This window comes from Ostrea edulis, chromosome 3 (assembly GCF_947568905.1).
Source record: "Ostrea edulis chromosome 3, xbOstEdul1.1, whole genome shotgun sequence".
Classification (NCBI taxonomy): domain Eukaryota; kingdom Metazoa; phylum Mollusca; class Bivalvia; order Ostreida; family Ostreidae; genus Ostrea; species Ostrea edulis.
In genome coordinates this window covers 41,310,639-41,337,428 of record NC_079166.1, presented here as the reverse complement: position 1 = coordinate 41,337,428, position 26,790 = coordinate 41,310,639, and the positions used below count along the sequence as shown (strand labels likewise).

The 26,790-nt window shown below is 34.7% G+C and overlaps 1 protein-coding gene and 1 long non-coding RNA gene across 6 annotated transcripts in view; one reads left to right on the top strand and one right to left on the bottom strand.

Annotated features, from left to right (window-relative positions):
- Positions 1-26,790, bottom strand: part of LOC125677698 (WD repeat and coiled-coil-containing protein-like) — a 35,190-nt gene that overhangs the window by 1,178 nt on the left and 7,222 nt on the right. For 3 of the 5 annotated variants that reach the window (XM_056160738.1, XM_056160736.1, XM_056160740.1), the window contains 13 exons: positions 26,582-26,745; positions 24,346-24,460; positions 24,085-24,157; positions 19,820-19,887; positions 19,527-19,639; positions 18,509-18,627; positions 16,786-16,905; positions 15,992-16,099; positions 11,459-11,636; positions 7,483-8,456; positions 5,301-5,347; positions 3,031-3,089; positions 2,062-2,193 (listed from right to left, as the gene is read on the bottom strand). In XM_056160738.1, coding sequence (XP_056016713.1) covers positions 2,062-2,193; positions 3,031-3,089; positions 5,301-5,347; positions 7,483-8,456; positions 11,459-11,636; positions 15,992-16,099; positions 16,786-16,905; positions 18,509-18,627; positions 19,527-19,639; positions 19,820-19,887; positions 24,085-24,157; positions 24,346-24,460; positions 26,582-26,745 — 2,270 coding nt within the window. The remainder of the gene's footprint in view (positions 1-2,061; positions 2,194-3,030; positions 3,090-5,300; positions 5,348-7,482; positions 8,457-11,458; positions 11,637-15,991; positions 16,100-16,785; positions 16,906-18,508; positions 18,628-19,526; positions 19,640-19,819; positions 19,888-24,084; positions 24,158-24,345; positions 24,461-26,581; positions 26,746-26,790) is intronic. The other 2 variants (XM_056160739.1, XM_056160737.1) reach the window with 1 other exon arrangement.
- Positions 8,732-16,303, top strand: LOC125677701 (uncharacterized). The gene is made up of 3 exons (XR_007371251.2): positions 8,732-8,810; positions 9,059-9,156; positions 15,946-16,303. It is a non-coding gene; the product is annotated as an uncharacterized LOC125677701 (long non-coding RNA).

Here is a 26,790-nt window from a genome sequence, read left to right as displayed (position 1 = left end):
TCTTACCACCATCTGATAATCATCAGCGATTTTTTCCCTTATATAACTGGTACCGATAAATGGTACCATTCCCAATGCCAAAAACCATTGATTTTTCCCAATTTTGAGACTAAAAATTCCCAATTTACTTGCCGTAAAATAGACCACTGACATCGTAATTTACTTAGTCTGAAACGTTGTACAAGTTAACTAAAATGTTAACTTCCAGTATTAAATCGAAAGTACATATCATGGCAGTGCGCGTGTTTTGTAGAGAAATGACAATTCTAAAACGAGGCTACGACGATTCCTTATGTATCACAACAGCAAATATTACCGTAAAAATGTTTTTAAAGGGATGACTACTTCTTGTTTTGTTGTCTTTTTTTCTTTTCTTTTAGTTGAAATCATTTGCCGATACATTGGTAGAAAATTCCCAAATTGTTCGATATTGACGCTATTTTTCCCAATTGAAAGGGTACCGGTACCAGCACCAGTGGGTAGAAAAAAATCGCTGATCATGAAAATAGTTCGAGTCAAGGGATACAATAAACTTGCCATCACCCAAACTGTCAGTTAATGAGTATTTCATCACCCAAACTGCCCGTTAATGAGTATTTCATCACCCAAACTGTCAGTTAATGAGTATTTCATCACCCAAACTGCCCGTTAATGAGTATTTCATCACCCAAACTGTCAGTTAATGAGTATTTCATCACCCAAACTGTCAGTTAATGAGTATTTCATCACCCAAACTGCCCGTTAATGAGCATTTCATCACCCAAACTGTCAGGTAATGAGTATTTCATCACCCAAACTGTCAGGTAATGAGTATTTCATCACCCAAACTGTCAGTTAATGAGTATTTCATCACCCGGACTGCTAATTAATGAGTATTTCATCATATTGACTGATACAAAGGAAAAATAGATATTATCACATGGCTAAAAGTTTTCTTCATTCCTGATTGGCTGAAACAACACATCATTTCTTGAAGGAAAATGCAGTATTCACAATGCAATTCTACATGATAAGTGAATGTTGCATTTATTCACCATTGTGGCATCTTTATAGAATTACTGGCATTTCTGAGGTCAATACAATGCCCTAGATACATGTGGAATACAATTTTCACTGAGCCCAGAGGGTGAGGAAAATATCATACTTCAACAGTAGCTAAAGCATTGTATTAGCCACAAAATGTCAATAATTGTTTTATTTAAAAAATGTATTTTGTTTTTGAAAATGCATGAAGGTATGAATTGTGACACTTCACACAATCATACTTAATGAAGGGCGTTAAAAAAGTATGCTGGCACAAAGCATCGCAGTTCATACTTTTATGCATTTTCAAGAATGAAAGATATTTTCTATATTTAAATTCTACTTTCATTTCTGTTGGAATTCCCAGATGTTAAATTAGATGTACAGTGGAACCCTGTTATTACGTTTTCCATTTTGTCACGATAAAATAACGTAATACCGGGGGCAACGTAATAAACGTTCCCAGTTAAATCCGTTAAAAATATCATTTGGAAATTGTATATCGTCCGTTGGTACTCCGTGAAGGGGTGTGTGAATATATCTTTACTGTTTCTTTGTTTAAAAGACTATGATACTTATAGTTTGTTTTATTTACATCTTATCTTTAATGTCCGTAATTCTTCATGTTCTTATCCCTTTTCTTTATTTCGGTGTAGGATACATAAGGATGTTTTGAAAAACGTTGCTTTTTCTGCATTCGTTTGGACCGCCATTTTGTTCAACTTTAAAACAATGCGTTCATGTAAATTTCTTTCAATAACTCGTTCCGGTTCGTATTGGCCTCGAAGGCACATGCAGGTGAATCTAACATTCTATTTGTCTGGGGTTGTTGGATTTCAGCCAATCAGAAAGCATGGAATTATTTGATCATATTATAACTACCATTATGAAAACTTTCAAATTATGTTGACATCATGACATTATGTCTCTGAGACTCAGGTGGCCTAAAAATTACACCAAACTGTCATTTGAGAGCATCACAATTTCATGATTAAATAAGTTATAACTTTCTTTTCATTATCTGTTCAAGCAATGTACCTATAAATATCTCCACAGTGTCCAGATTAAAACTGGCCTTTATAGCATCCAGTGCTAACCTCCCATTGTCCAGTAAAAATGTTTTCCGGATTGTCTTCTTATCAGGACATCTACACACGATTAGAACAGTCTCTAAAAATAGAACATGACATTCATTTAATTAATAGAAATTGTTAGAGAATTACACCAAAATAGTCATGTGATATATTATTTAATAGGAAAAGGAATGGCTTCAAAAAATATGTGGCTATATACACTTGGAATCAAACTCAGGGTCTCTGTATTACTAGACAGGTGTTCTATAAACTGAGCTATCCAGGCTGATGTGCATGGTCCGTCTGCCACCTTACTACAGCAGTATGCATACTGTGGTTTCCTCGGTTTTCATGGGCATCAAATATAAAAAATGTATTGGATTTGCAAAAAAAAACCACCAAAAAACTAGTTTTGTTGATAAATAATTTCATAAAAAACTACTTATTCCTTTATGAACAAAAATTGTTAATCAGTTGATTTTGTCGATTGGTATCCAATGAAAAATACTGATTCAGAAACCACAGTGAATTTGTTTAAAATCGCCATGAGAAACATTTCATTATGCAAAAGTAATAAAATGGTTTATTGCATTTAAATGTCAGTATAAGGAAGGATTTATTTTGCTGGATCAAGTCCGTATCATAAATGTCGTTACTATAGGGATAATGGTGTTGTAAATATGTTGTGCAGATTTACAACAACGTTTCATTAAGGTACTGCGATATAGAATATTTCAGGACAAAAATCATGGTTTTCAAAAACATGCTCTATCAATAATTACCATTTCTCAGCATGTTTTGGATTGTGCAGGACTAAAGATGAAATGTGTTTTACTAATCAAAAAATCACTTTGTAGCACTTTATGAGAAAAGGGAAATTCATTTTCATACCTGTTAAGACACCCATTGAATATGAGATAACAGATGAACCTACCTGGTTTTTCTATAGTTTGGTACTTTGTTGGGAAAACTAAAGTGGTTTCATCTACCATTCTGTAATGAAATCAGAATCATAAAGTAAAATCCTTAAAAATCTACACATATACCTAATGTTGGAGAGAGTTTACAGACAATACTCTAATTCTCATAACTGTGTCTAGTAAATATCGACAAAATATGGAGTAGTTTAAATATATGCCATGGAATAAATAATGTAAAACACTGAGAATTTATAAATATTATGTAGGTATGTTGATTTCATTCATTGACAAATTTTATTCAATGGAAAAAAGATTCCTGTTAGCATGTCTGTCCAATTTTCCTCTGTCATACTCTGACATAAAACTGCAAAAGTATGACACTACGGCACATACTTTTAGAGCCTTTTTATACACTGTGTGAAGGGTAATAAACTAATGTACATGCCAATTGCTGCTGGGATTGTTTGTTAAGAAAGCTTTCAAAGAAAACTCTAGAAAATCAGTGTAAAACACCGAGAAGGTGTTGTGTTTAGATGTTTAACGATAATTATATACTGAAAGCGGTAGGTTCTAGCAGCACTTTTGATAACCTTTGGGTGTTTTACTTCTGTTATCACCAGTTAGATAAATGTTTAAACCCTAGGATAGTGGTATACTTTTTCATTTTCTTTTAGGTACATTTATGATCTATTTATAGTAACAGTCATGTATGACATCATTATGTGACTGTTATGTCATGTTGTTATGATACAATATGTTCTCATGTAAACACCCAAAAAAGTTAGTAGCTCCCTCCCTTTCTGTAGATCAGATTTTAAAGACTGCATATTAAAATGTATAAATGGAGCATGACCTGCCTTAACATACCCGTGTTTTGGTGCTTTAACTTTATATCAGGTGATAGCCTAGAGTTCACTGGCACTCATTGCAATACGTGTAAATGTAACTAATTTTCTACACTGGTTTTGAAACCCGGCCTGCACTTGCCCTGAGGTTTTACAACCAGGTAATTTAACATGAGGCCAACAAGCCTTATTGGTCACCTGAGTAATAGTTAAAGGTATCACTAACCCCAAGGGCTACAAAATCTATAATAATTTTTACCATATTGCCCCCACCCTTAACTTGGAACCTCTACCCCAGGGGTTGAAAAATTCACAATTTTGGTACATTCCTTTCTGCTTTAGCATTTTAAATTTTTTTTATATCAGAATATCAGCAAGTCTTTCAAATAATAGACATTTAATCATTATGACCATTTTGACCCCCTCCTGATACTACATGTAGAACCCCTACCCCTAGGATCATGAAATTTACAATTTTGGTAAAAGGATATCTGGTCCTTCTAAATATCTATTTAGTTTCTTCTAAATATCTATTTAGTTTCAATTTAGTATCAAAAGCATTAAATGTTTTACAAATAAACACTATATACCAGGTTTGACCCTACATTGAAATCTGAACCTCTACCTCAGGGATCATGAAATTTACAATTTTGGTAGAGGCCTTCTTGCTCAACATGCCTATGCATTTTTTTTTTAAAGATGTGCAGTTGTAGAGAAGATTTTATGAAATTGGTAGATTTTTGACAGTTTAGCCCTGCCTCTAAAGCCCAAGGAGTGCAGGAGTCCTGAAATTTACAATTCGTGCCCCCCTTGTCCCAAAGATGCTTCATGCCAAACTTAAAAACAATTTGATGGGTAGTTATCAAGAGGATTAGTTAAAAACATTCAAGTCTTAATGCACAGCACAGTAACTCAGGGGCACGTTTTACAAAAGAACTTACGACTTACGATCAAGTTTACATACTGGAATTTTCTAGTTTATTGTCAGATCATTCACTCAAAATGCAAAATATATTTTTTTAAATATTGAAAACTAAGCCTCAGAAAAGTTTTACTTCATTCACTCAAAGTAATAACAGTGTAATACAATTTAAGACTTGCGACTTTGTCGTAAGTTGTTTTGTAAAACGGGCCTCAGGTGATCTAAAATTTCAGTGAATCTATCTCAGAAGACAAGACACACCAGTCATTATATTGTATGCAGGGAAATATTTGCCTCCCCTCCCCCCCATTTTATTTTTGCCCTTGTTGTCAATGGATGAGTTTAAGACTGGGCAAAATTGTTTTTTTCTCTTATCTCTCTTTTAACACAACTGTGTGTGCACAGGCGAATTCAAAATGGAATGAAACCGTAAGCAAGTGCAGAAAGGCGAAAACAATCCTGTATACAATACATACTAAAATCATTTTCTCCACTTTTACCATGTTTAATAACTTACTGTGCTAACTTGGATACCTTCTCACTCATCAGGCTGATCTGTTTATTCTACAAGACACATAATCATGTGCATTAATTACATGTTAATTGTGTACACTGGTTACAACTGTTACAGAGAACAGCTTTTCTTCACACAACATAAACAAATTCTATACTCATACTGGTAATTATAAACAACATAAACAAATTCTATACTCATACTGGTAATTAAACAAATTCTATACTTATACTGGTAATTAAACAAATTCTATACTCATACTGGTAATTAAACAAATTCTATACTCATACTGGTAATTAAACAACTTGGGAAGTTCACCATTTTCTCCAATCCAGAGCAAAAATACCTTGATTATATGAAAGAATTCTGTCTTTGTGGTTTTTTACAAAATAATTGAGAAGATTTTTCCCTCCTGATATGGTCATTCTACACATGAACACTAGGTTATTCATAGTTATGTGTATAGTTTCCCTATTAACACATTTTGTACATATTTGATTGTAAGTAAATGTGAAGTGGCCTACACTTCAAATACTCCACAAAATTGAAGAGGTTCTTCTATTGTGTAAGCATTGATAGGTGAATTTATTGTTTGATTTCTTAATAACTCTGTTGTACAGTTTAAAGTTCATCTGACAATGATGTGTAATGCACATGGCAGTACTTGCCACAATGTCAGACCACAATCCGGGCAGGCCACAAGACAACTGCCAAAACATTGAATACAACTGATGTCAGTTTTCCTTGATCTAATTTTTTCGGTTTCTTATTCAGACAAAATGTATCAACAAAAATAAAAAGCTAACTGTAGATTTTCTCCAAAATATTTTCCTGTGAATTATCACGAAAACTCTAAAGAAGCAAACTTTTGACTTTTCCGCCAATCAAAAAATCACATGACCACCTGTCTCTGCTATTCCATTTTGTGTAACATGGTTGTACATGCATATATCACAGACCTAAAAACAGGTTCTACAGTAGGTGTTGATGTAAATATAAATGAAATGTCTTGGTTGTCATTTTTGGGGTGGGATGATGATTGCCAGCATTGTAGAAAAATTTGTGTCTTTTAATTTTCCTACAATGCTGGTAACTGTCACATCCCCAATAATGACATCAAAATCACACATCATTAAATGACCATATTCCTGCCATAGAGAAGAATTAAAATATACTAGTCTCATTATGATAGAAATACATGAGCTTACATCCTGGCATTTACCCCTAAACATAAATGAAAGTTAAACAACATTCTTGGTTGTACGTCCTTGTACACTGTAAACCAACTTTTTTTGTGAGCGAGAAATTTTCACTATAAAAGCGAGAACCTAATTATAATCATTGCGAATATTTCTCGTCACAAATGAGTCTATTAAATATCTCTTGTATTTCTTTAAGATAATCTCAGTCTCTAGAATTAGTCGCAGTAAACCAGTTCATCTCTGATAAATCGCAAAAATAAAGTAATCGCGAATAAAAGTTGGCTTACAGTATTTTATTGAAATAGTGACTAGAAATTGAACATTTGCTGCACTCCTCTTGGAACACATATTAATTTAATTGCAGCATCTGAAACCTTCCTGTACAGTAACATTCTATCATCTGTACCGAGTTCCAATGCCAAGCTGTTCTAATCTTATACATCTACAAGATATATGCCCAGTCATATGCAAAAAAGAATTATTTTGTAAGAGATCTATTGACAAGTAAATGTGACAGACAGTGAGAATCTAACAATGGTCTACCTGAACATTCTATAGAAAGCAGGGACATATTCAGGCAAATGCTTGAAATTCTCTCCAATCTTCCTTATTTCATGTCAAATATTTTTCTCCCTTAAACAGCTCAAAGTGAATATTCTTCCTTACAAAGATATTTTTGCTTTACAGGAAACTATTCCCAACCTGTCCGGATGAGTACTAGAATATTATATTACTGGTAATCTTGACAGTGTTTCAAAAGGATACTTATTTTAGGATGCCATATCAAAATACATACATGTATATATGTACCAAAATAAGAATCACAGAAATAAAGTTCATAAACTGGAAAAATTCTAACATAAGTATAAGACTAACAACTATCAAACTTAACAAGTTTATCATTTTTTAGTCTTCATTAATTTCACTTCGTGGTAAGAACTGAAGATTTAGAAACAGGAAGTGAGACAAGATGCTATCTATACCTGCTCCTGTAACTCCTGTTCCATCTGTTCTATTTTGAAGGACTCGTCGTCATTCTGGACATCGCTCTGTCCTTCAGTTTCACTCGACTGCTGCTGTACAGTACTGTGCAGGCTCTCCTCTTCCTCTCTCACACTGACAGATTTCCCGTCAGACTGCCTCTGCACATCTCTGTTTGCATTGCGTGCATTATCTGCTGTAATGACAGCTGAATCTCTATCTGACAGTTGCTCTATATTCCTGTCAGAATCTGAATCCATTTCCACATTATCAGAGACCACAGTCTCACAGCTCTCCATATTTTCATTAGTTCTATCAACCAGCCTGGATTCCAAATTTTTAGCGACTTCATCCACCCCTTCAAAGATATCCTCAGCACTAACACTGGAGCGAAACCTTGGTTCTTGCTCAGAGAAATCCACTTTTTCTGTTTCTAGGTCACTTTCCACACTAATTGATTGACCCAGATCTTCAATTTTAGGTCTAGAAGAATCATTTGTTGAAGGGAATAATGTTATATCCCTTGGTGAGGCATCAGAATCAGCATCGTTATGACCAGGGAGGACTATTTTTGGCACAGCCTCCTCTGGTGTCTCGGGGCTGTCTTGAGATAAGTTTGAATCTGTATCTGATTGTTTTGATATGGCAGAGTTTGAATTGTCATTTTGATCTGGGTTTGGAGTTACCTCCCTTGGTGAAGCCTCTGAGTCTGTATCGGAGGGGTCACATAGTTCTGTTCGAGTTTTTTGTTTCGGAAAGTACAAATCTGCACCTGTTGTCATATCCTCCGAGTCCAGTTTAGGAACAGAATTCTCATTTTGGTCTTTCTCACAAAGATTTTCTGAAGATTCTGTTTGTTCCAGGTCCATCTTGATTTTAAATCCTTGCCTTGGCGATTCTATGGAGGACAGACTACTGCACAGAGATTCTGATGAGTCAGCAGATTCATTTAAATCTGACTGGAATTGTCGTAAATCTAGGAGAAAAATAACATTGGTTGTTATTGAACAAGCACAGATGCATAACAAGCTGATATCAAAAGCATAAAAAATCCTTGTTTCTGAAGTTGTAAATTGATTACATGAAACCATCATACTTTCTATAGAAAATGAATAAATTTTAGAACACAATTTTCCAAATACAAATTTTTTCAACCTTCACAAAGTTGCTGACGTAAAACTCAATGAGAATTACGTGACTGATCTCAACATAACATGTGACTAAGTCATAATACTCTAGCCTGTTTCTCCCTGTGCAAGCAGGAAGGATGGCAGCACATACTAATTTCCTGGTGAAACCTTTTACACACAACACATCACCTCTTTTATCGGTAATACAAGTTTTTTTCCAAGTAACTTGAAATCTACTTTGCGAAAATATAGGATTGTATTGACTTTTTTCCACTGTACATTAAATCTATGATTGATATTCATACGAATCTCATGTACATGTTTCCTCACATTTAGTGTATTCATTAAATTGAAATCTATTTTTGCTCAATATCATTAGAAGCATCTAATCTTTTTTTACATGATCATGTATTATATATATATAACTAACCATCTCTCATGATTCCAGAATCACCGATAGTCAGTGACTGAGATAAGCAAAAGGCTTAATGTTTTGTGTAACATGGTTGTACATGCATCAGGTCAAAGAGGTCACAGGGGCTTCACGTAAGTGGTCCATTGTTTCTATCTATATCCATGAAACCTTTCTCAGGGTGAGGAATGTTTTCCAGTAGCATTTTTCAACTTTGTGCACATTAAATTTCACTCTAACGATATTAACCAATCAAATGTTTTACTGTTTGATTAGATAAGGAAGAAATTAAAGTCATAATTACACTTGAACAAATTAAAGTTATCACTATTACAAAAGGAGAGTACAATTTCAAGTCAATGGTGAAAAGCTCAAAGTCTGAAAATAGGGATGTTGATTATATGTGGGAGAACAACAAAGCTTGTTTGATATCTACATTTTATGTGCCAGTTTTCAACTGAATGTGACTATGATGCAGGGCACATTGTTATTATTAAGATCAATTCACTCATTCATTTATTACAATCTTATGTATGGCTTTTCCCTTTAAGTTCATCAGAGTATAGCACTTGCAATTTGATGTTCTTGCAAACTGACATTGAAAGGTGATTCCCAAAATTAAATAACTAAAGGCCCATGGGCCACATCACTCACCTGAGTCGGTCTGGTCTTGCTGTTTGTTCAGCTTTTGTGATTTTTAAAAGATTTTTTTCCCAATCTTTTTTCCACATATTGTTCCATGACCTAGCCCCCAAAGGGTCACAAGATAACTGAACTTGAATCCACATAACATGGGAATGTCTCGATACCAATATGACTGACATGACCTTGCTTTTCTGGAGAAGATTAAAAAGATTTTCTTTTCTGTATACATGCATTATGTAAAATTTAATTCACTCGAATCCAAAGGTTAATGATTTGAAGACCCCCCTCCCCCTTTTATGATTATAATATAAAGTGTCCCTGCTGCTCTTGAAAAGAATTTGTTCTAATTAATTTCCTATATGTTCCGATTAGGGATGTACAATTTTACTGGTGTATTGGTATATCGTGATAATTCACCCCACGATAAGTATCGCAATAAAGCAGAGAAAAAAATGGTATTTTTGGACATATGTAAACTCTGGAAAAATAATGTTTATGCATTAGGTTTTAAATTATATGTTACAGGAAGTAACAAAAAATAACAAGACGGCATCCGAACATGGTAAAATCGTGGATGAATTGTTATATTTTTAATTTTTCTAGTCACAGGTGGTGAGTAATTTCATTATAATTTGATCTGATTCTTTGTTATTTGTTTTATCATGTTCCCATGTCAAACTTTGATCTCCCATTGTGGCCTCGCCCTATCCCAAGGCCTCTGAATTGAACAAACTTGAATTTGAACTACCTGAAGATGCTTGCATATCACTATGACTAATAATGGCCATGCTGTTATCAAGATGAAGATTTTTAAAGATGTTTCCCTATATATTCTTATGTAAAACTTTGACCCCCTATGGTGGCCCCATCCTACGCCAAGGGGTCATGATATGAATATACTTGAGTCTTCACTACCTGGGGATACTTGCATATTAATATGAGTATTCATGGTCCTGCCGTCACTGACATTTTCCCTATATATTCCCATGTAAAACTTAGACCCCCTATTGTGGACCCACCCAACCCCTGGGGACCTCAATTTGATCAAAATCTGGGGATGCTTGCATATTGATAAAACTAATCATGGCCCTATTGTTCTTGAGAAAAAGATTTTTAAAGATTTTTTTCTGTATCTCCCAAAGTAAAACATTGTGGCCTCACCCTACCCCTGAATACCATGATTCTTACACTATGTCAGGAAGCTGTCCCATTTGGTTCTTAAAATTTTTAAAATATGATACCAACCTATTTTTGGTTTTTCTTGATTATTTCCCCTTTAAACAAACTTGAATACCCTTTACCCAAGGATGATTTGTATTACATTGGATTGAAATTAGCCCAGTGTTTCAGGAGAAGATAAAAATGTGAAAAGTTAATGACGACAACAGACATTGGACAAATTTTGATCAGAAAAGCTTACTTGAGTCTTTAGCTTAGATGAGCCAAAAAAGAATCTATTGTAGTAAGTCTGATGAAGAGATATTTTCGATGTTATGACCCTAGGTTTTTGTGATTCTTTTATGTGCAAACAGACCATTCATGTCATAGACCAATGAATATTACAAATACACATGTAGGCAGATGATTCAACAGTACCAAGGAGATACTTACCTACTAAAGAATCCTCGTTTTCTGAGGATCAAAGTTTTATGGTTTGTGGGAGTCTAGGTTATACTATTAGTGTTAGAGTTGTCTTTCTTTAATGACCACTGAATTGGTTTAGATGTCTGTGAAATAAAGATTCCACGAACATCAGTTATTTTACATTATATTAAATGATCCAAGTCTCACCAACATCTATGGAGTAGAACTTTAGTTTGGCTTCCATGTTTGACCCTGAAGACGACGGCAAAAATGTGGAATCATTGTTTTTCTTCATTCCTGCAGCAATAAGAATTCCTTTGTATCCTAGGGCTGCACCCTTTGGAATTAAGCTAATTCCCTTCGGTCTTTCTAATTTGTCCATTTGCTTTAAAGAAAGAGTGAATACCACTGTAAAAATTGTAAGTTTTGTGCTTAGAGATGACACTACCTGATCATTTTTGCATAAAATATAACTAATCATGTCCCGGCTGGTTTTCAGAATAAAGATATATCCTATACATGTGAAAATATTGATTTCCTATTGTGGTCACCAGGGGACATAATTTGAACAATTTTGAATCTCCATTCAATAACAAAAGCTTTCACATAAGATTTGTCTTTTCTGGTCTAGTGGTTCTTGGGAAGATTCTTAAAAGATGCCAACATATTTTCAGGTTTTTTTTTCACTATTTCTAATCATATCCCCTTTGAAAAGGGTTTGACCTTCACTTGAACCATTTTAGATCCTCTCTACCCAAGGATACTTTAAGGCAAGTTTGGTTGATATTTGTCCCAAATGCTTCTGGAGAAGAAACTTGTCGAAAATGTTAAAAGTTTATGGATGGACAAACAGATGAATGCCCAACAAAATGTGATCAGAAAAGCTCACTTCAGCTAAAAATTGAGTGCATCATGCTATTTGGAAGTAAGGTCCTAGATACATGCACATTATGATGACATGAAATTTCCTCTGAAATATACATATTTAGTCTAGCAGCTCGAATTTCAACAGAAAACGGCAATAATCAATATAATCTGAAATCATAAGTTGAATGAAAAATAAGTATATATATTAGACAGAGCAGTACATAGTAAAGTTCAGCTGTCATATCAGCCTTCAGCCAATATTGAATCTCAGGTGTTTAGCTGCATGTCTAATGATCAGCCACTCAAGCTGAGGTGACATGTAATATGGATTTAACTATGTAATAATCTCTATACAATGTGTAATGTCCATTGTGTCATGACAAACTATGGTAAACATTAGGAAATTGACTTTAGAACTAGGAAGTACACCAGAATAAATTTTATGATCAGCTCTAATTGTGAACACAATAGAATTCCAATAGAATAATAAACTACCAACAAAGCAACAGGCCCTTTTTTGTTTTTATCTCAAATGTAGCTGTTTTCACAAAGTGTTGACAGAAATAATGGAGCAGTTCATGGCTAAATGCTTGTTATCATATGTAAGAAATCTCATTTAACTATAAAACTGACTGGGACTGCTATTTAAACAAGAAATGTTTGTAAAACATATATCCCTTATGGTGCAAAATTGAAAAGGATTATTTAATTCATAGTAGTATCACCAATTCCAAATTTTGAGTAGACAATATCTTCCTATGTCAGGAATTGATTGACCATGTGATCTAAAAATCAATAGGGGTCATCTACTGTCAATCAAGGAAATAATTCTTAAAATATTGGAGACAATATATTACTATGTCCAGTTTAACCCTTGACCTTTGACCACATGACCTCAAAATCAATAGGGGTAATCTTTTCTTGGAGATGTACCAGTGTACCAAGTTTGATGTCTATCAAGCAAAGGGTTCTCAAGATATTGAGCAGACAGTATATTCCTATGTCCAGTTTGACCCTTGCCCTTTGACCATGTGACCTCAAAATCAATAGGGGTCATTTTCTCATAAAGATGTACCAGTGTATCAAGTTCGATGTCTGTGAAACAAAGGGTTCTCTAGACATTGAGCGGTCAGTATATTCCTAAGTCCAGTTTGACCCTTAACCACGTAACCTCAAAATCAATAGGGGTCATTTACTCCTTGGGATGTACCAGTGTACCAAGTTTGATGTCTGTCAAGCAAAGGATTCTCAAGATATTGAGCGGACAGTGTATTCCTATGTCCATAGTAGATTAACCCCTGACCTTTTGACCTGAAAAACAACAGGGGTCCTCTTCTACTCATAACCAACCCATATATGGCGTCGGTGGCCTAGTGGTTAGGCTGTCAGACTCTCGACCGAAAGGTCCCAAGTTCGAGTCCTAGCTGCGGCAGGGCCGACGTTGTGTCCTTGGGAAAGGCAATTTACATGAATTTCCTCACTCCACCCAAGTGTAAAAGGGGTACCTGGCTACAGACAGTGAAAGAAACTGTTAGAATGTTACTGCTCTAGCGCCTTAACGACAGCTTGCACTGTATGCTTCCCAGGAAGCTGAGAAAGTTCTCGATGGATATAAGGCCTGCTGGGGTAATAATGTATTGTAAAGTGGCTTTGAGCACTATGGAAAAAGCGCTATATAAAATCAATCATTTTATGAAATATCATTATGATCAAGTGAATGGTTCTCAAGACATTGAGCGGACAACATGTGGTCTACCGACTGACCAACCGGTGCAAAGCAATATGCCCCTCTTCTTTGAAGGGGGGCATAAAAATTAAGTCATAAAAAAACCCCCAAAAAACAAACAAAGAAACAAACACAAAATCCCACCCCATTTGTGCTTCATGTATGAGTCACCCAATTTCAAATTCACCTTTTGATCAGGCATATTCCTGCGACCAGTTGGAAAAAAACAACATACAAACAAAACAAAGCAAGAGGCCTTATTGGTCACCTGAGCATTAGTTAAAACTATCACTAGCCCCAAGAGCTATGAAATCTATAATAATGTTCCTGTCATGTTTTGCATATCTAAGTTAAATTCTAATATTCAGCAGCAGTATAATGCAAGTCTTAAATATGTTCTTAAAACACAAGTGCTCCTGAAAATGCCCATACCGTTGAAAGACTACATAATATACACACGCTATATTAATACTACATGTATACTGCGGAATCATCATTGTTTGTGGGGGGTTGATGTTCGTGGATTTCGTGGGTCACTCTTACTCCTGAATCTACGTGTCCTTGAACATTTTTTCAAACCAAGTAGAATTATCTCTCCTAGTGACATCGTATCGCTTACCCATGAACCAGCAAAATTTTGCTTACCCATGAACATTGGCCCCCACGAATTAGAATGATTTCACAGTATATCATTTTGGACCCATCCAAGAGTCAGAAGCTGATGTTGCAAAAATCACAATTTTGGTACAGTAATCACTAAGAAAAATTTGGTTCTACCCTGGAACCAGAACCCCTATCCCTTGGATCATGAAATTTACAACTGCTCCTTCTATACAGTTATTTACTTTCAATTTACTATCAATTATAGCATAATGAGGATGTTAATTAGATATCTTACACATAAACACTATGTACCAGGATTGACCCCACACTGGAGCCAGACCTCTACCAATTTACAATTTTGGTAAAGGCTTTCATGCTCTATAATTTTCCCTACACATGTGCAGTTGTAGAAAAGAACATTTTTGAAATTTGGTCAATTTTTGACAGTTGTTGCACCAAGGGGTGAAGGAGTCCAAAAAGGAGTCCTAAAATCTACATTTTATGTCCCTTTATGTCCCTCTTGTCACTAGGACGCTTTATACCAAATTTAAAAATCAATATATGCACCCAGGCGTGCATGAGCCGAGTTGCATGGAATACATTGTAAAGTCAGGAATGATGTGGCATATTTATAATTATGAAGAACTAACTTCAGTTTTAAACTTTTCGAGTTACTGTCCAGAAACCATATTTGTCTGAAGTTTTCAATCTATTTTCGGTCACTGTGACCTTGATCTTTGACTTTTTTCTCCAAAATCAATAGGGGCCTTGCTTTGCTGGTATCCAATAATATATCCAAGTTTCATTTGATTCAAATTAAAATTTTTCGAGTTATCCTCCTGAAACCAATTTTTAAAAAATTTTAAATCTATTTTCGGTCACTGTGACCTTGACCTTTGACCATTTTTCTCCAAAATTGATAGGGGTCTTCCTTACCTGGTTACCAACAATATGTCAAAGTTTCATTTGATTAGATTGTAAACTTTTCGAGTTACCATCCGGAAACCAATTGTTGACGCCCGCCCGCATCACCAAACCAATAGCCAAGTTCAACTTTGTTGCAACTCGGCTAAAAAGAGTTGGATGGGTAGTTATTTTAAAGAACTTTAGAAGAAGTTACAAAAATGTACAATTGTTAAAGCACAATGCACAATGATGGATGCAGACCAACAGCAATAGGTCACTTGAGTGACTCAGGTGACCTAAAAACAAAAAAATTGGAATTTTCCATTTAAATATGAAAATGTGATAGATGATGTCACATTGCTAAGGCAGAAGATGTGAACTATATAACTTTTTCTTTTAGATTCATAACATATAATCCTAGCTGCCATTCATAAGAGCTTAAGTTTAAGAATTTGAGTGCATTCGAAATCGCTGTTCCCGTTGTTCTTGTGCTCTGTTCTTTGAGTTGCGAATGATGAGAATGTGTGCACGAACGTGGAAGGAATTTGTACTTGATATTTATGGTCAATGCTGAACCTGCTTTTTATTTAAGCTTAGACAGCTGACTGAACATAGGATGGGATCAAATGGACACTTACTATTTCTGCTGACTTGACCAGGTCCCCCGAGGGTCCATCCCTGGTGAAGGTGAAAACCTGTAGGACATTCTGTGTGTTACTCCCGACAACCAGAGATCTCAGGCTGGGCTGTAAATGAAAGCAACATCTTAAGCATATTAAGGCTGCAACGATTAACTGAAATGTCGATACTGTTCAATATAAATGCTCGATTCAATGTTTGACTCATTGACTCGATTTTTGGTTCGATGCATTCAGTAAAATACATCAGGCTTGCCCTGTACTTATTATTTTTACCTGCATGAGGAACAAAATAAAGTCAAAGAAAGTTCAGACAGTTGTTTGCCTACAGTCTGATGAAAGTAATAAAGAACTTTATCAGTTTAAACTACAGAGCCAACAGGCATCTTACCGTTTAGCAGTTTGGAAACATTTTGCTTTAAAAATCATGATTGTGAATCTTGGTAATTAAATTGTTCCATATTGAAAGTATTGAATTGTGGCATAAGTATTGCAATATGTATCGTATCGTGATTGTTTCAGTCCTTAAGCATATGAGTGCAACAAACAGAATAATGTAAAGTCCCATACAGTGAACAGAATTGTGCGCAAACTTGATAATGACAATGCAATACCAGATCTTGTTGTGCCTGTGAGGTTTTTATTTTGCACAAATTCGCAAGATCACAGACTATTAAAAGACTCCTAAGTTCTTGTTAATATAGTAGACAATATGAGAGAATACAGCAACTCTAAAAGATTCCATGTTTCACCTGCCTAAGGTATACAACATACCTCGTAGATATACAACATACCTCGTAGATGAGGATTTCGGGAGATAGGAGTCCCCCGATTCCGATGCAGGATTTCCTTTGGGGGTCTCTGTTTTCTCGTAATTGGATTGTCACTAACTGAGATATTTCCTGGACTACACTCTAAGGAATAAAGATACAGTCAGATACAAGTTGCCCATCAGTATGATGAAATCATTGATAATGAATCTGAGGTTACTAGTACAGTGGAACCCCGTTATTACGTTTCTCATTTTTTCACAATAAAATAACGTAATACTGGGGGCAACGTATGAAACGTTTCCAATGAGATCTGTTAAAAAAACATCATTTGGAAATTGTATATCTTTCGTTGATACTCCGTGGAAGGATAATTTCTATGGAAACAAGGGGTTTATTTATATTTGGTCTTTCCTATAGGAAAAGACCCAGTAAAAATAACCCCCTCGTTTCCACAGAAATTAGGTGTTCACCTGTATTGATGTCACTGGATCTGTCAAAGCGAGATTATGTAAGCGTCTCTAATCCCCTAACAGACCAGGAAATTTGGGGCAGTCTAGTTGTAAATGGCTGATTATCTTGTGAATCACTATTGAATAATTGGGAGTTTATTACATTTTTGTCTGAATTTTTACAACGTAATACCAAGTGGCGGCATCTTGCGAGAACGTAATAACCATGCATGTCTATTTTATATAAGTTAGTTATGAAATGGTTTTGTGCTTTAAAATTCCAACGTAATACGTGGTCTAACATAATAAAGGGGGAATGTAATAACGGGGTTCCACTGTACATGTATTTCATTAGAAAATCTCTTCAGCTCATCAAATTAAAAACTCTTAAGGAGGAATACTTCAGCAGAAACTTGATATGGATGAAAAGAGGAGGATATGTACAACAATATTTTAAAATTGAAAACTTTCAAATTTTACTTCTTTAAGTAAAAATAATAATGCAGTTTTAGTAAAAAGTAATCTTTGGGGGTGAGGGGTATTTCAAAAACCCTGCTGAGCTTGAACCCACCATCTACAGTTCAGCAGTCAACACACTAACCTACTGAGCTACATATACTCAGCTAAGTAATTCAATTTAAACAGAATAGACAAAAATTGCCGATGTTTCTATTTCCATTCATGCTTGAAAAGGATGTCCACCTCTATAACATATTCAAAATACACACACAAATAAATATATATTAATATATACAGACACGCAACTCTCTTAAATAATGTCTAACAAAGGAGGAGAACTAGTTTACTACTAGTTGGTAGTCTGAAAGAAATAAACATCTATATAGTGAATCTGACACTCAGAAAGGTAAAAGTGTACATCCTTTTTACCTTCAGGAGTCAAATGACCTTAGAGTAATTGAAAGGATATAAAAAACCAGGTTCAAATATTTGAGGGTGTCTCTTATCAGCCAAGCAGTGCAATTTTGCAACATCATGTTCTAAATACACATGTATAAGAAGTGACCCCAATAACAAAAGTTTTAACATATTTGCTGGAAATGAAAATAAAAGTATTGCGTTACTTTCCAAATCTTTTTTAAAGGCCATTTTACAGTAAAACATTCCTATGTACATGAACCTGATTTTTAGTATCCATATCTCTTTTTTATCAATCTATGGTGACAGAGATTAAGTAAGCATTGAGTACCTGGATATATTTTTAATATTCTTTTTATTTTGCTACATTCCCTGTTTTAATGTTTTAGGGAGTGACTGGGGTCCCTTGTGTGCCATACCTGTGGATTTCTGGACAGGTTTAATAGCGTCCCCGTGACAGACTGTGAAGAGATCTGCTTCTTTGGCACTAATATGTCAGAATCATTGCTCTGTAGTAGATTGTTTCCATTGACAACTGCTGTGAAAGAATTTTCAATTATGATACAATTAAACAATAATTATGATAGCAAATCAAAGATCACATTCTAACAACTTTATGTGCCTTTACTAGCTCTACCTAGCAGGTTTAAATTATAGTTGGTAGAGCACAGGGTTTTTAAGATCATGGGGTTTGATTTTGAGGCACATCATATTACCAATACACTGCAGTACATTGACACAAAATGTATTTCATACTGTAAACTCCTAAATATACCCGAGAAATTTATTATCTTGTAATTTCGCAAGAAACATCGCTCGCAAAAAAATATTTCTCGCTTTTATTCTTATATTGCCAAAATACATGCAAAAACACTTGATCAACAGAGCACTCGCAAATGTAATTTCTCACGATTTGACGACCATGATTCATTTCGCGATAAGTACTCACGTAAAATAAGGAAACTACAGTATTGTGATACTCCCAAGTCTTCAGTAAAGTCCTATCATAGTAAATCTAAACTTTGATCATGACCTATGACCTCATCTGGAGTACACTTTGACCCTGACTCTATGATTCATCAAATCTTAACTCTCAATCTTGTAAAGTTCAAGGTATTACCAAGGTTAAAGTTGCAAGTAGTCATGCAGACCAATGACAGACATTATGTTGCAGATCTTCAATTTCAAAGTCAGGAGACTGAAGTTTTATAAATGAAATTAAAATAAAAATCTGGAGAAAAATTATCCACTGTCTTCTTTATTTTTAGTAGAAGGTGATGGGTAACCTTTTCCCCGGATTCATATTTCAATTTAATTAATAAAACTTCAGACTCCTGTGTTTCAAGTGACATAAAAGTGTTAGTTCTAATATTTTTAAAAAATGTAAAACCTGCATTTTTATTGTACAATGGTTTAGATAGAACTTGGAGTACTTACTGGGTACAACAAACATGTCCTGATCTTTACAAAGAGATTCTAGTGGAGGTTCTGTTGCACACACCAACAAGGATTTAGAGAGAAAACTCACAGATCTAATGCTGCCTTCCAACCTGTTCATAGACAAAACAAAACTACTTCATCAAGAGTGTCTTAAATGCTATCTTCTATAAATATAAAAAAAAAAAAATCAGACACAAACTTTCAAGTTGTTTGTTCTTGTAATGTTTGTATTTTTAGTTGTTGTTATTGACAAGACAGCAAATAAAAATAGATTGCCTCTTAGTTCTTACCCCGGAATCTTCCATGCTGAGGGGGTGTAACTGCTGATTGACAGATCTATGTCAACCCATGTGTATACCTACAAAATACATTCATTTATAACTTTATCAATTATGACAATTTTAATACACAGTATGTGCTCTTATCTTCATGGGATTCCAAATTCATTTCAGCCTTTGGCACCTCAAAAGAGCACAGATATTTAGACAAATAAAATTCATAAAACTTTTGAATTTTAAACTTCCAAATTTCAGACATTTTCCCTAAAATATATATGCATCCAAAATAGTCGTAAAATTTTAGCATTCCACAAAAAAAGAAGAAGAAAAAAGAAAGACTCCATTGAATTTAGAATCACTAAGCGCATGGTACTGGTGTCACTTTACGTTACACCTGTAACATCATAAATTGTGGCAAAATATAATCATGAAAGCAACGTCACATTTTAAACAAATTCATTATCTTTTACCTGTAATATCATAAATAAAGCACATGCATGATTTAATGTTTAAAAACTCAAAATAAATCTTTGTACGTGTATAGTGTACATTCATAAAAATTATGAATTCTTAGAAATACTCCAAAGTACACGTACTGTATTTATTTCACCGTGCCTACAACAGCAGGCATCTCGTATGAAATCAGGGTACCCGTTTCGGTGGGTGTCGTTTCGCTTCGGTAGATTTCGTTTCATTTCGATTTCGTTTCGCATTTTACAGGTAACCATCCCATGAAATAAGGCTTGCAATTCTTATGAGAAATTTGAACACAGTAAAAAAAATCAGTTTTGGTTTTTTTCTACTGCATGGTTAGTTGTATGTTTTATTGAATTTCTATATTTTCTTTGTGTTTCTTTCTCTCACATTTAGCCCGTTTCGCTCTGTACTTTCTCACCACCTCTGATGTTTGTTTATATTCAGTCTGATTGATAGTTTTGGTTTTATTCTACAATGCTAGCCTTAGTTCTCGGCATTTTTGGAGTTTATATATCTATAGAATTCAAGCCTTTCCCTTTGTGATATTTTCTTTTTCTCATCCACTTTCTGAAATCCATAATGAAATAACAAAAGTTTTTTTTAAACTATTATAAATTTAAGCTTTTACAATCGATTTTTTTGTTGGGGAAAGGGGGGTGGGGGGTGGGGTGTTCATCATGCAAGTGAAAAATGATTTAATCATAAATTCAAACATTTCCATATTTTCGGAAAAAAAGCTACGAGATTAATTTCGTACAGTGTACATATATGAGCACCTACGGCTTATTTACTAAATCGAAACTTATTATCAACCTGAAGGCGGTCGGTTAGGGGCAGGATCAAAAGATCGATGTGGGATAAAATTCTAAATTCAAATAGTTATGTGGAAGGGGGGGGGGGGGGGCGGGGGGGAGTGTCGATCACGCTCTAGTGGGGAAAAAACCAACCAGCGCATAGAAAGGATATGTAAGTTTGCGCTTTATAAATGAATAAAATGATAATAAAAATAATCACGGTGAGTTGAAGTGAGAGTTAAAAACCTCTAAATAATATTACATTTTAACGTTTTAATGTTCACTTTCATTTGTGAATAAACAGTAGAAAAGGTATACAGAGTGTTATTTATACTCGTATGTTTTACTTGTGAATCGGTTAGTTTCAATATACATGTATATCATATTTAGTTTTGAGGGGGGGGGGGGGGGGGGGGTCTCGTGAAAATTATGTGAATTTAGATTTTTTTTTTGTCAGACGTTGAACTTTCGATTTAATAATCTTGTTATTCATATGCGGAAATCTTGATTTGTATTCGATAATCTTGATATCTATATGCGAAAATTTTGATTTATATGCGAGAAATCTTGATATTCATATGCGAAAATTTGTATTTTACTCCACTATATAGAGAAAGAGAGGTTTCCTTTACTCTTCTGGAGTACCAACCCATGTGGGCGAAATATTCCAGGGGCAATCGCTCACAACCGACAGAGATCACCTGGGTCCTAAATATAACAGTGAGGTTGTTCAACACGTCACTGTTACTCTAACAAGATTTTGACATTCAATTCATTTAATTTGTGACATATATGTATATATCTTTCTTTCATTGGAATGGGGGAGGGGGGGGGGGTTTACATAAGATCTAACACGCTATATATATCCACCGTTCTGGTGCCTGTGCTCACATCCACCTCCTAGGGGAGGCTACAGGCTGGTGCATGTTGGAAACTGTAGGAGGGTCCACAGTTTGCTCTACTTGCTCTTTAAACCAGGTAGCACGCAGGAGACAGGTGAGATGCACAGAGATCTCTTCCCCCTTAGAACGTGATCACCCGTTCAGGTCCAGGCAACTATGTCCACATAGGGCCCCCTGTGTTGCCCATACGTTGGTAGTCAAACTGGCCGCCTCCCTAGTTCCCCACAAAAATTTGCATGCGACCCTTTCCGCTATATATGTAAATTTGCACCCTGTTTCTGATTATGATTAATAAATATTCAAATTTGTATCACTCTTGTTAATCCAGCTAGCTAAGCAGCCTATGAGGGATTACAGGGCAGCCACCCAAGCTTCGACATAGCTACTGGGTTTATTCAGCATATTAGGGCAAGGTCAACTATTCAATTCAGGCCAAATGTCTCACGGCTGGTAGTGCTGTATATTTATTAAAGTTTAATTTTAGCAGAGTAGCTCCTCTAGTTAAATTTAAGACATCCGAGGTCAGGTCATGGTCAATGAAGCCAATTCTTTTATCAATTTTTGAAATTATGCATTTCACCTACAATGCGTACATCTAGCATGTGTACATCAACATTATCAAATATGAATTAAATATTATGGAATATAAATCGAGATTTATATATCGAATATAAATAACAAGGTTACCAAATGTAAATAAATAACAAGATTATCGAATATAAATCAAAATTTTCGCATATAAATATTAAGATTATCGAATATAATTAAAATTTTCTCATATGAATAACAAGATTATCGAATATGATTAAAAAGTTTCGTATATAAATCAAGATTTGTATAATATTGCAACATTTTACACACCATAAGTGTATCTGTTCAATGCTGAATTTTTATATGCATACATACAGTAGTACATGCAACAAAATATTGTCTGTATAATTGTCATTTGATAAAGCCAATTAAAGTACATGTACCAGAGTAAAACACATCTATGAGATACACATGCTATAGCTTAAATACCTTGTATACTGGTTTTAAAAATCATTTTAATTTAGATCATTTAAAAACAAAAGGAGTAACATTTTACGTTTAGCTAGACGTAGATTGTGTACATCGACGTCGCGTCATTGCGCGACAAAATCACATGGGACATTTATTTGGACATTAAGTATCTTTTCGTTTTCCTAAATGGACGCAGGATAAAATGAAATGTTGTATATTCTATATAGTAAATTTTATGTACTTTCTGTAAGTTATATTCATTAAAATATTCGCGTTGGAATAATGCTTAGAAATAAGACATAAAATGGTAAAATTGTTTAAAAAGCGCGGCATTTGTAGAATAAGGACATTTCACTGGACACCGATACAATCAATCTACTTCGTGGATATACTCAGAATTATATAATACTGGCTTACACTATGCTCCACGATATATGTACATTATAAATGTAACAAGGATATTCAACTTCCCCCTGTATTAGGCATGCTACTGGTCATGATGGTTTGCATTTGCAGTCTAACTACAAACACGGGGCACCAATGTCTTTGACATTCTTAAGGTCGCTATATCAATTCTATGAACTGAATGTTTAAAGTAATTGGTTTATGGTTTTTAGATAAGGACGTCACAATCATACACCAATTCTTATGTTATTTGGGACAAAATCAATCATTTTATTAATCTGTGGATAAAGCGTATGCGTATTTCATGTAACGTGGGACAGCAAAATATGACGACATCTGGGTGTATATAACTCCGTTATTGCTAATGAAATGCTTGTAAATTATATTTTATATAAGCTATTATCATTATTTATTAATATATTTTCCTTGCCATTGATGTATAAGACTTTAATAATCCACAAAATATACATCTGTATGAACACAGCGGAAGCATTTTCTAATGCACGTATGAAAGTAACACCAGTACTGTGCGCGACGTCAATGCTTTCACAATATACCAGTATTATGAAAATGAAAACTGAAAACTCATAATAAGTATTGCACGAATGCTGGAAGTTAAAGGCACATGTCAATAGTGATGCTGAATTATAAAGTATTGATCAAACTTAATTTGTTGAGACTTGCTTTTGATGCTTACAAGTATGACTGCTCCCACACACAAAATCAGCTGATTCCCATCATTTGACCAGGCCCCACAGCTGATTTTTCCACTAAATAAATTCAAAAATATTTTTTTTTCAAAACCTGAATTTCCATAATAATCATATTTGTGAGGATAATTCTTTTTTGTCTATAATTTCAAAATGATTTCAACATTTGTTACTGTTTAACAATTTCACTCCATGCTGCACTATTCAACGATATTAAAATTTAAGCACAAGTTTTCTCCCTAACATACCTCTCCAGGGGCGGAAGTGCAAAACTTCCTCTGTGCTGGGCATGGTTGAAGAAGAAACTACATTGTTGTTTACTGAGGGTACATAGAATGTCTCTACAAGGATTCCATAGACAGCCTGTAATACAATATTACAACATAATATCTCTACAAGGATTCCATAGACAGTCTGTAATACAATATTACAACATAATGTCTCTACAAGGATTCCATAGACAGTCTGTAATACAATATTACAACATAATATCTCTACAAGGATTCCATAGACAGTCTGTAATACAATATTACAACATAATATCTCTACAAGGATTCCATAGACAGTCTGTAATACAATATTACAACATAATGTCTCTACAAGGAATCCATAGACAGTCTGTAATACAATATTACAACATAACGTCTCTACAAGGATTCCATAGGCAGCCTGTAATACAATATTACAACATAACGTCTCTACAAGGATTCCATAAACAGTCTGTAATACAATATTATACCATAACGTCTCTACAAGGATTCCATAGACAGTCTGTAATACAATATTACAACATAATGTCTCTACAAGGAATCCATAGACAGTCTGTAATACAATATTACAACATAACGTCTCTACAAGGATTCCATAGACAGTCTGTAATACAATATTACAACATAATATCTCTACAAGGATTCCATAGACAGTCTGTAATACAATATTACAACATAATGTCTCTACAAGGAATCCATAGACAGTCTGTAATACAATATTATAACATAACGTCTCTACAAGGATTCCATAGGCAGCCTGTAATACAATATTACAGCATAACGTCTCTACAAGGATTCCATAGACAGTCTGTAATACAATATTACAACATAATATCTCTACAAGGATTCCACAGACAACCTGTAATACAATATTACAACATAATATTTCTACAAGGATTCCATAGACAGCCTTTAATACAATATTACAACATAATATTTCTACAAGGATTCCATAGACAATCTGTAATACAATATTACAACATAATATCTCTACAAGGAATCTATACACCTTGTTTTCAGCAAAAGAAAAATCATATCCCCTGAGGGCAAGTATATAATCATGTTTATCATGTACATGCTACATTATTCAGATATTTCTTGAGCTAAGCATAAGCTAAAGAAGGATTAACTGACCTATAGGAACACTTTGACAGTGGGGATATGAAAAATGCTATTTTGTCATACTTAATGCAAGTACAAGCAGTGCCAAAAAATTGTCTTGTTCTTTTTAGATCTAATGTCAATGTTAGATGTATTGTAATGTCAATATTTTTTAACGCAATGTTTTAGATTTAATAGAGGGCAAAGCCCTCCCACGGTCCAAAGGGCCGTGAGAGCGGAGCTCTCCCTATAGGTAACACGTATATACATGTTTAAAAGGAAAATCTAGAAAACTAATGAAAAATTAAACCATAGCTATGGAACTTGAAAATTTTGGTCCTAATGGCGTTGATTCGAATACTATCGCATGGACATGTATTTCTCCATTTTGAATCTCGTATACACAAATTCACGTCGTTCTGAGATGTTGCATAAAATCCGTAAAAGCATGTAAATCTTATTTTCTTTATCATATAGGCCCTAAAATCACTCCTGGTCTCGAGTAACGCAAAATTTGCAACTTGTCTCCTATGTTTATGAATTTGCTAAACACCGACGTTGAATAAGACGTCACAATGCACTGCTTACATCAGTTGCATATAGTTTCCTGCGTTCAATGAGTAGGCGGATCAAAAATGTCTAAAGTTAGAATACTTTGATTGAGCTATGTCCTCACACGTTAGGTGCTACTTTTGGGATATTTTTTGTCGTGTTATGGATCTACATATTAGTGCTAATACTTTTTGCTTCGCCCCCAAACACGGTCAAGCCATAAAGCCTAATATTAATATTGCATCTTTTGGCAATACAACTTTGCACTTTTCGCATCACGACTGTTAGATGTAAATATGTACTGGATAATCTTGTGTTCCATTTGGCTTAATCACTCAATTAGTTAGTCTACTGCCTCAATACTTGTATCCTATGTGACTTTAACACAAAAGAGTATCCCTCAGTTGAGCAATCATGAATAATATAACATTTAATTCTTGTAGACAAGATTACATCGCAAACATTGCATACCTATTTATTTATATGGCATGCACATTGAACTAACAGACACTGTCTTCCTACTGAGGCAGCTTAAACATACAGTCTGGAATATGATGAATACCTTTGGAGATGGGTTGAACATTCAGTTTTCGGACCTGCTTGAAGTTGAGTTTCGGAATGAACCCATCGACCTTCCACAGAGACAAGTGCTGGGTGTGCACCACACACATGTAACAGGAATGGGGTCCAATGTTACAGCTCCAGTGAATACTCTTTACCGAGAGGCTGCAAAGTCAAAAGGTCACAATATTGAATGATATACAAAATAAT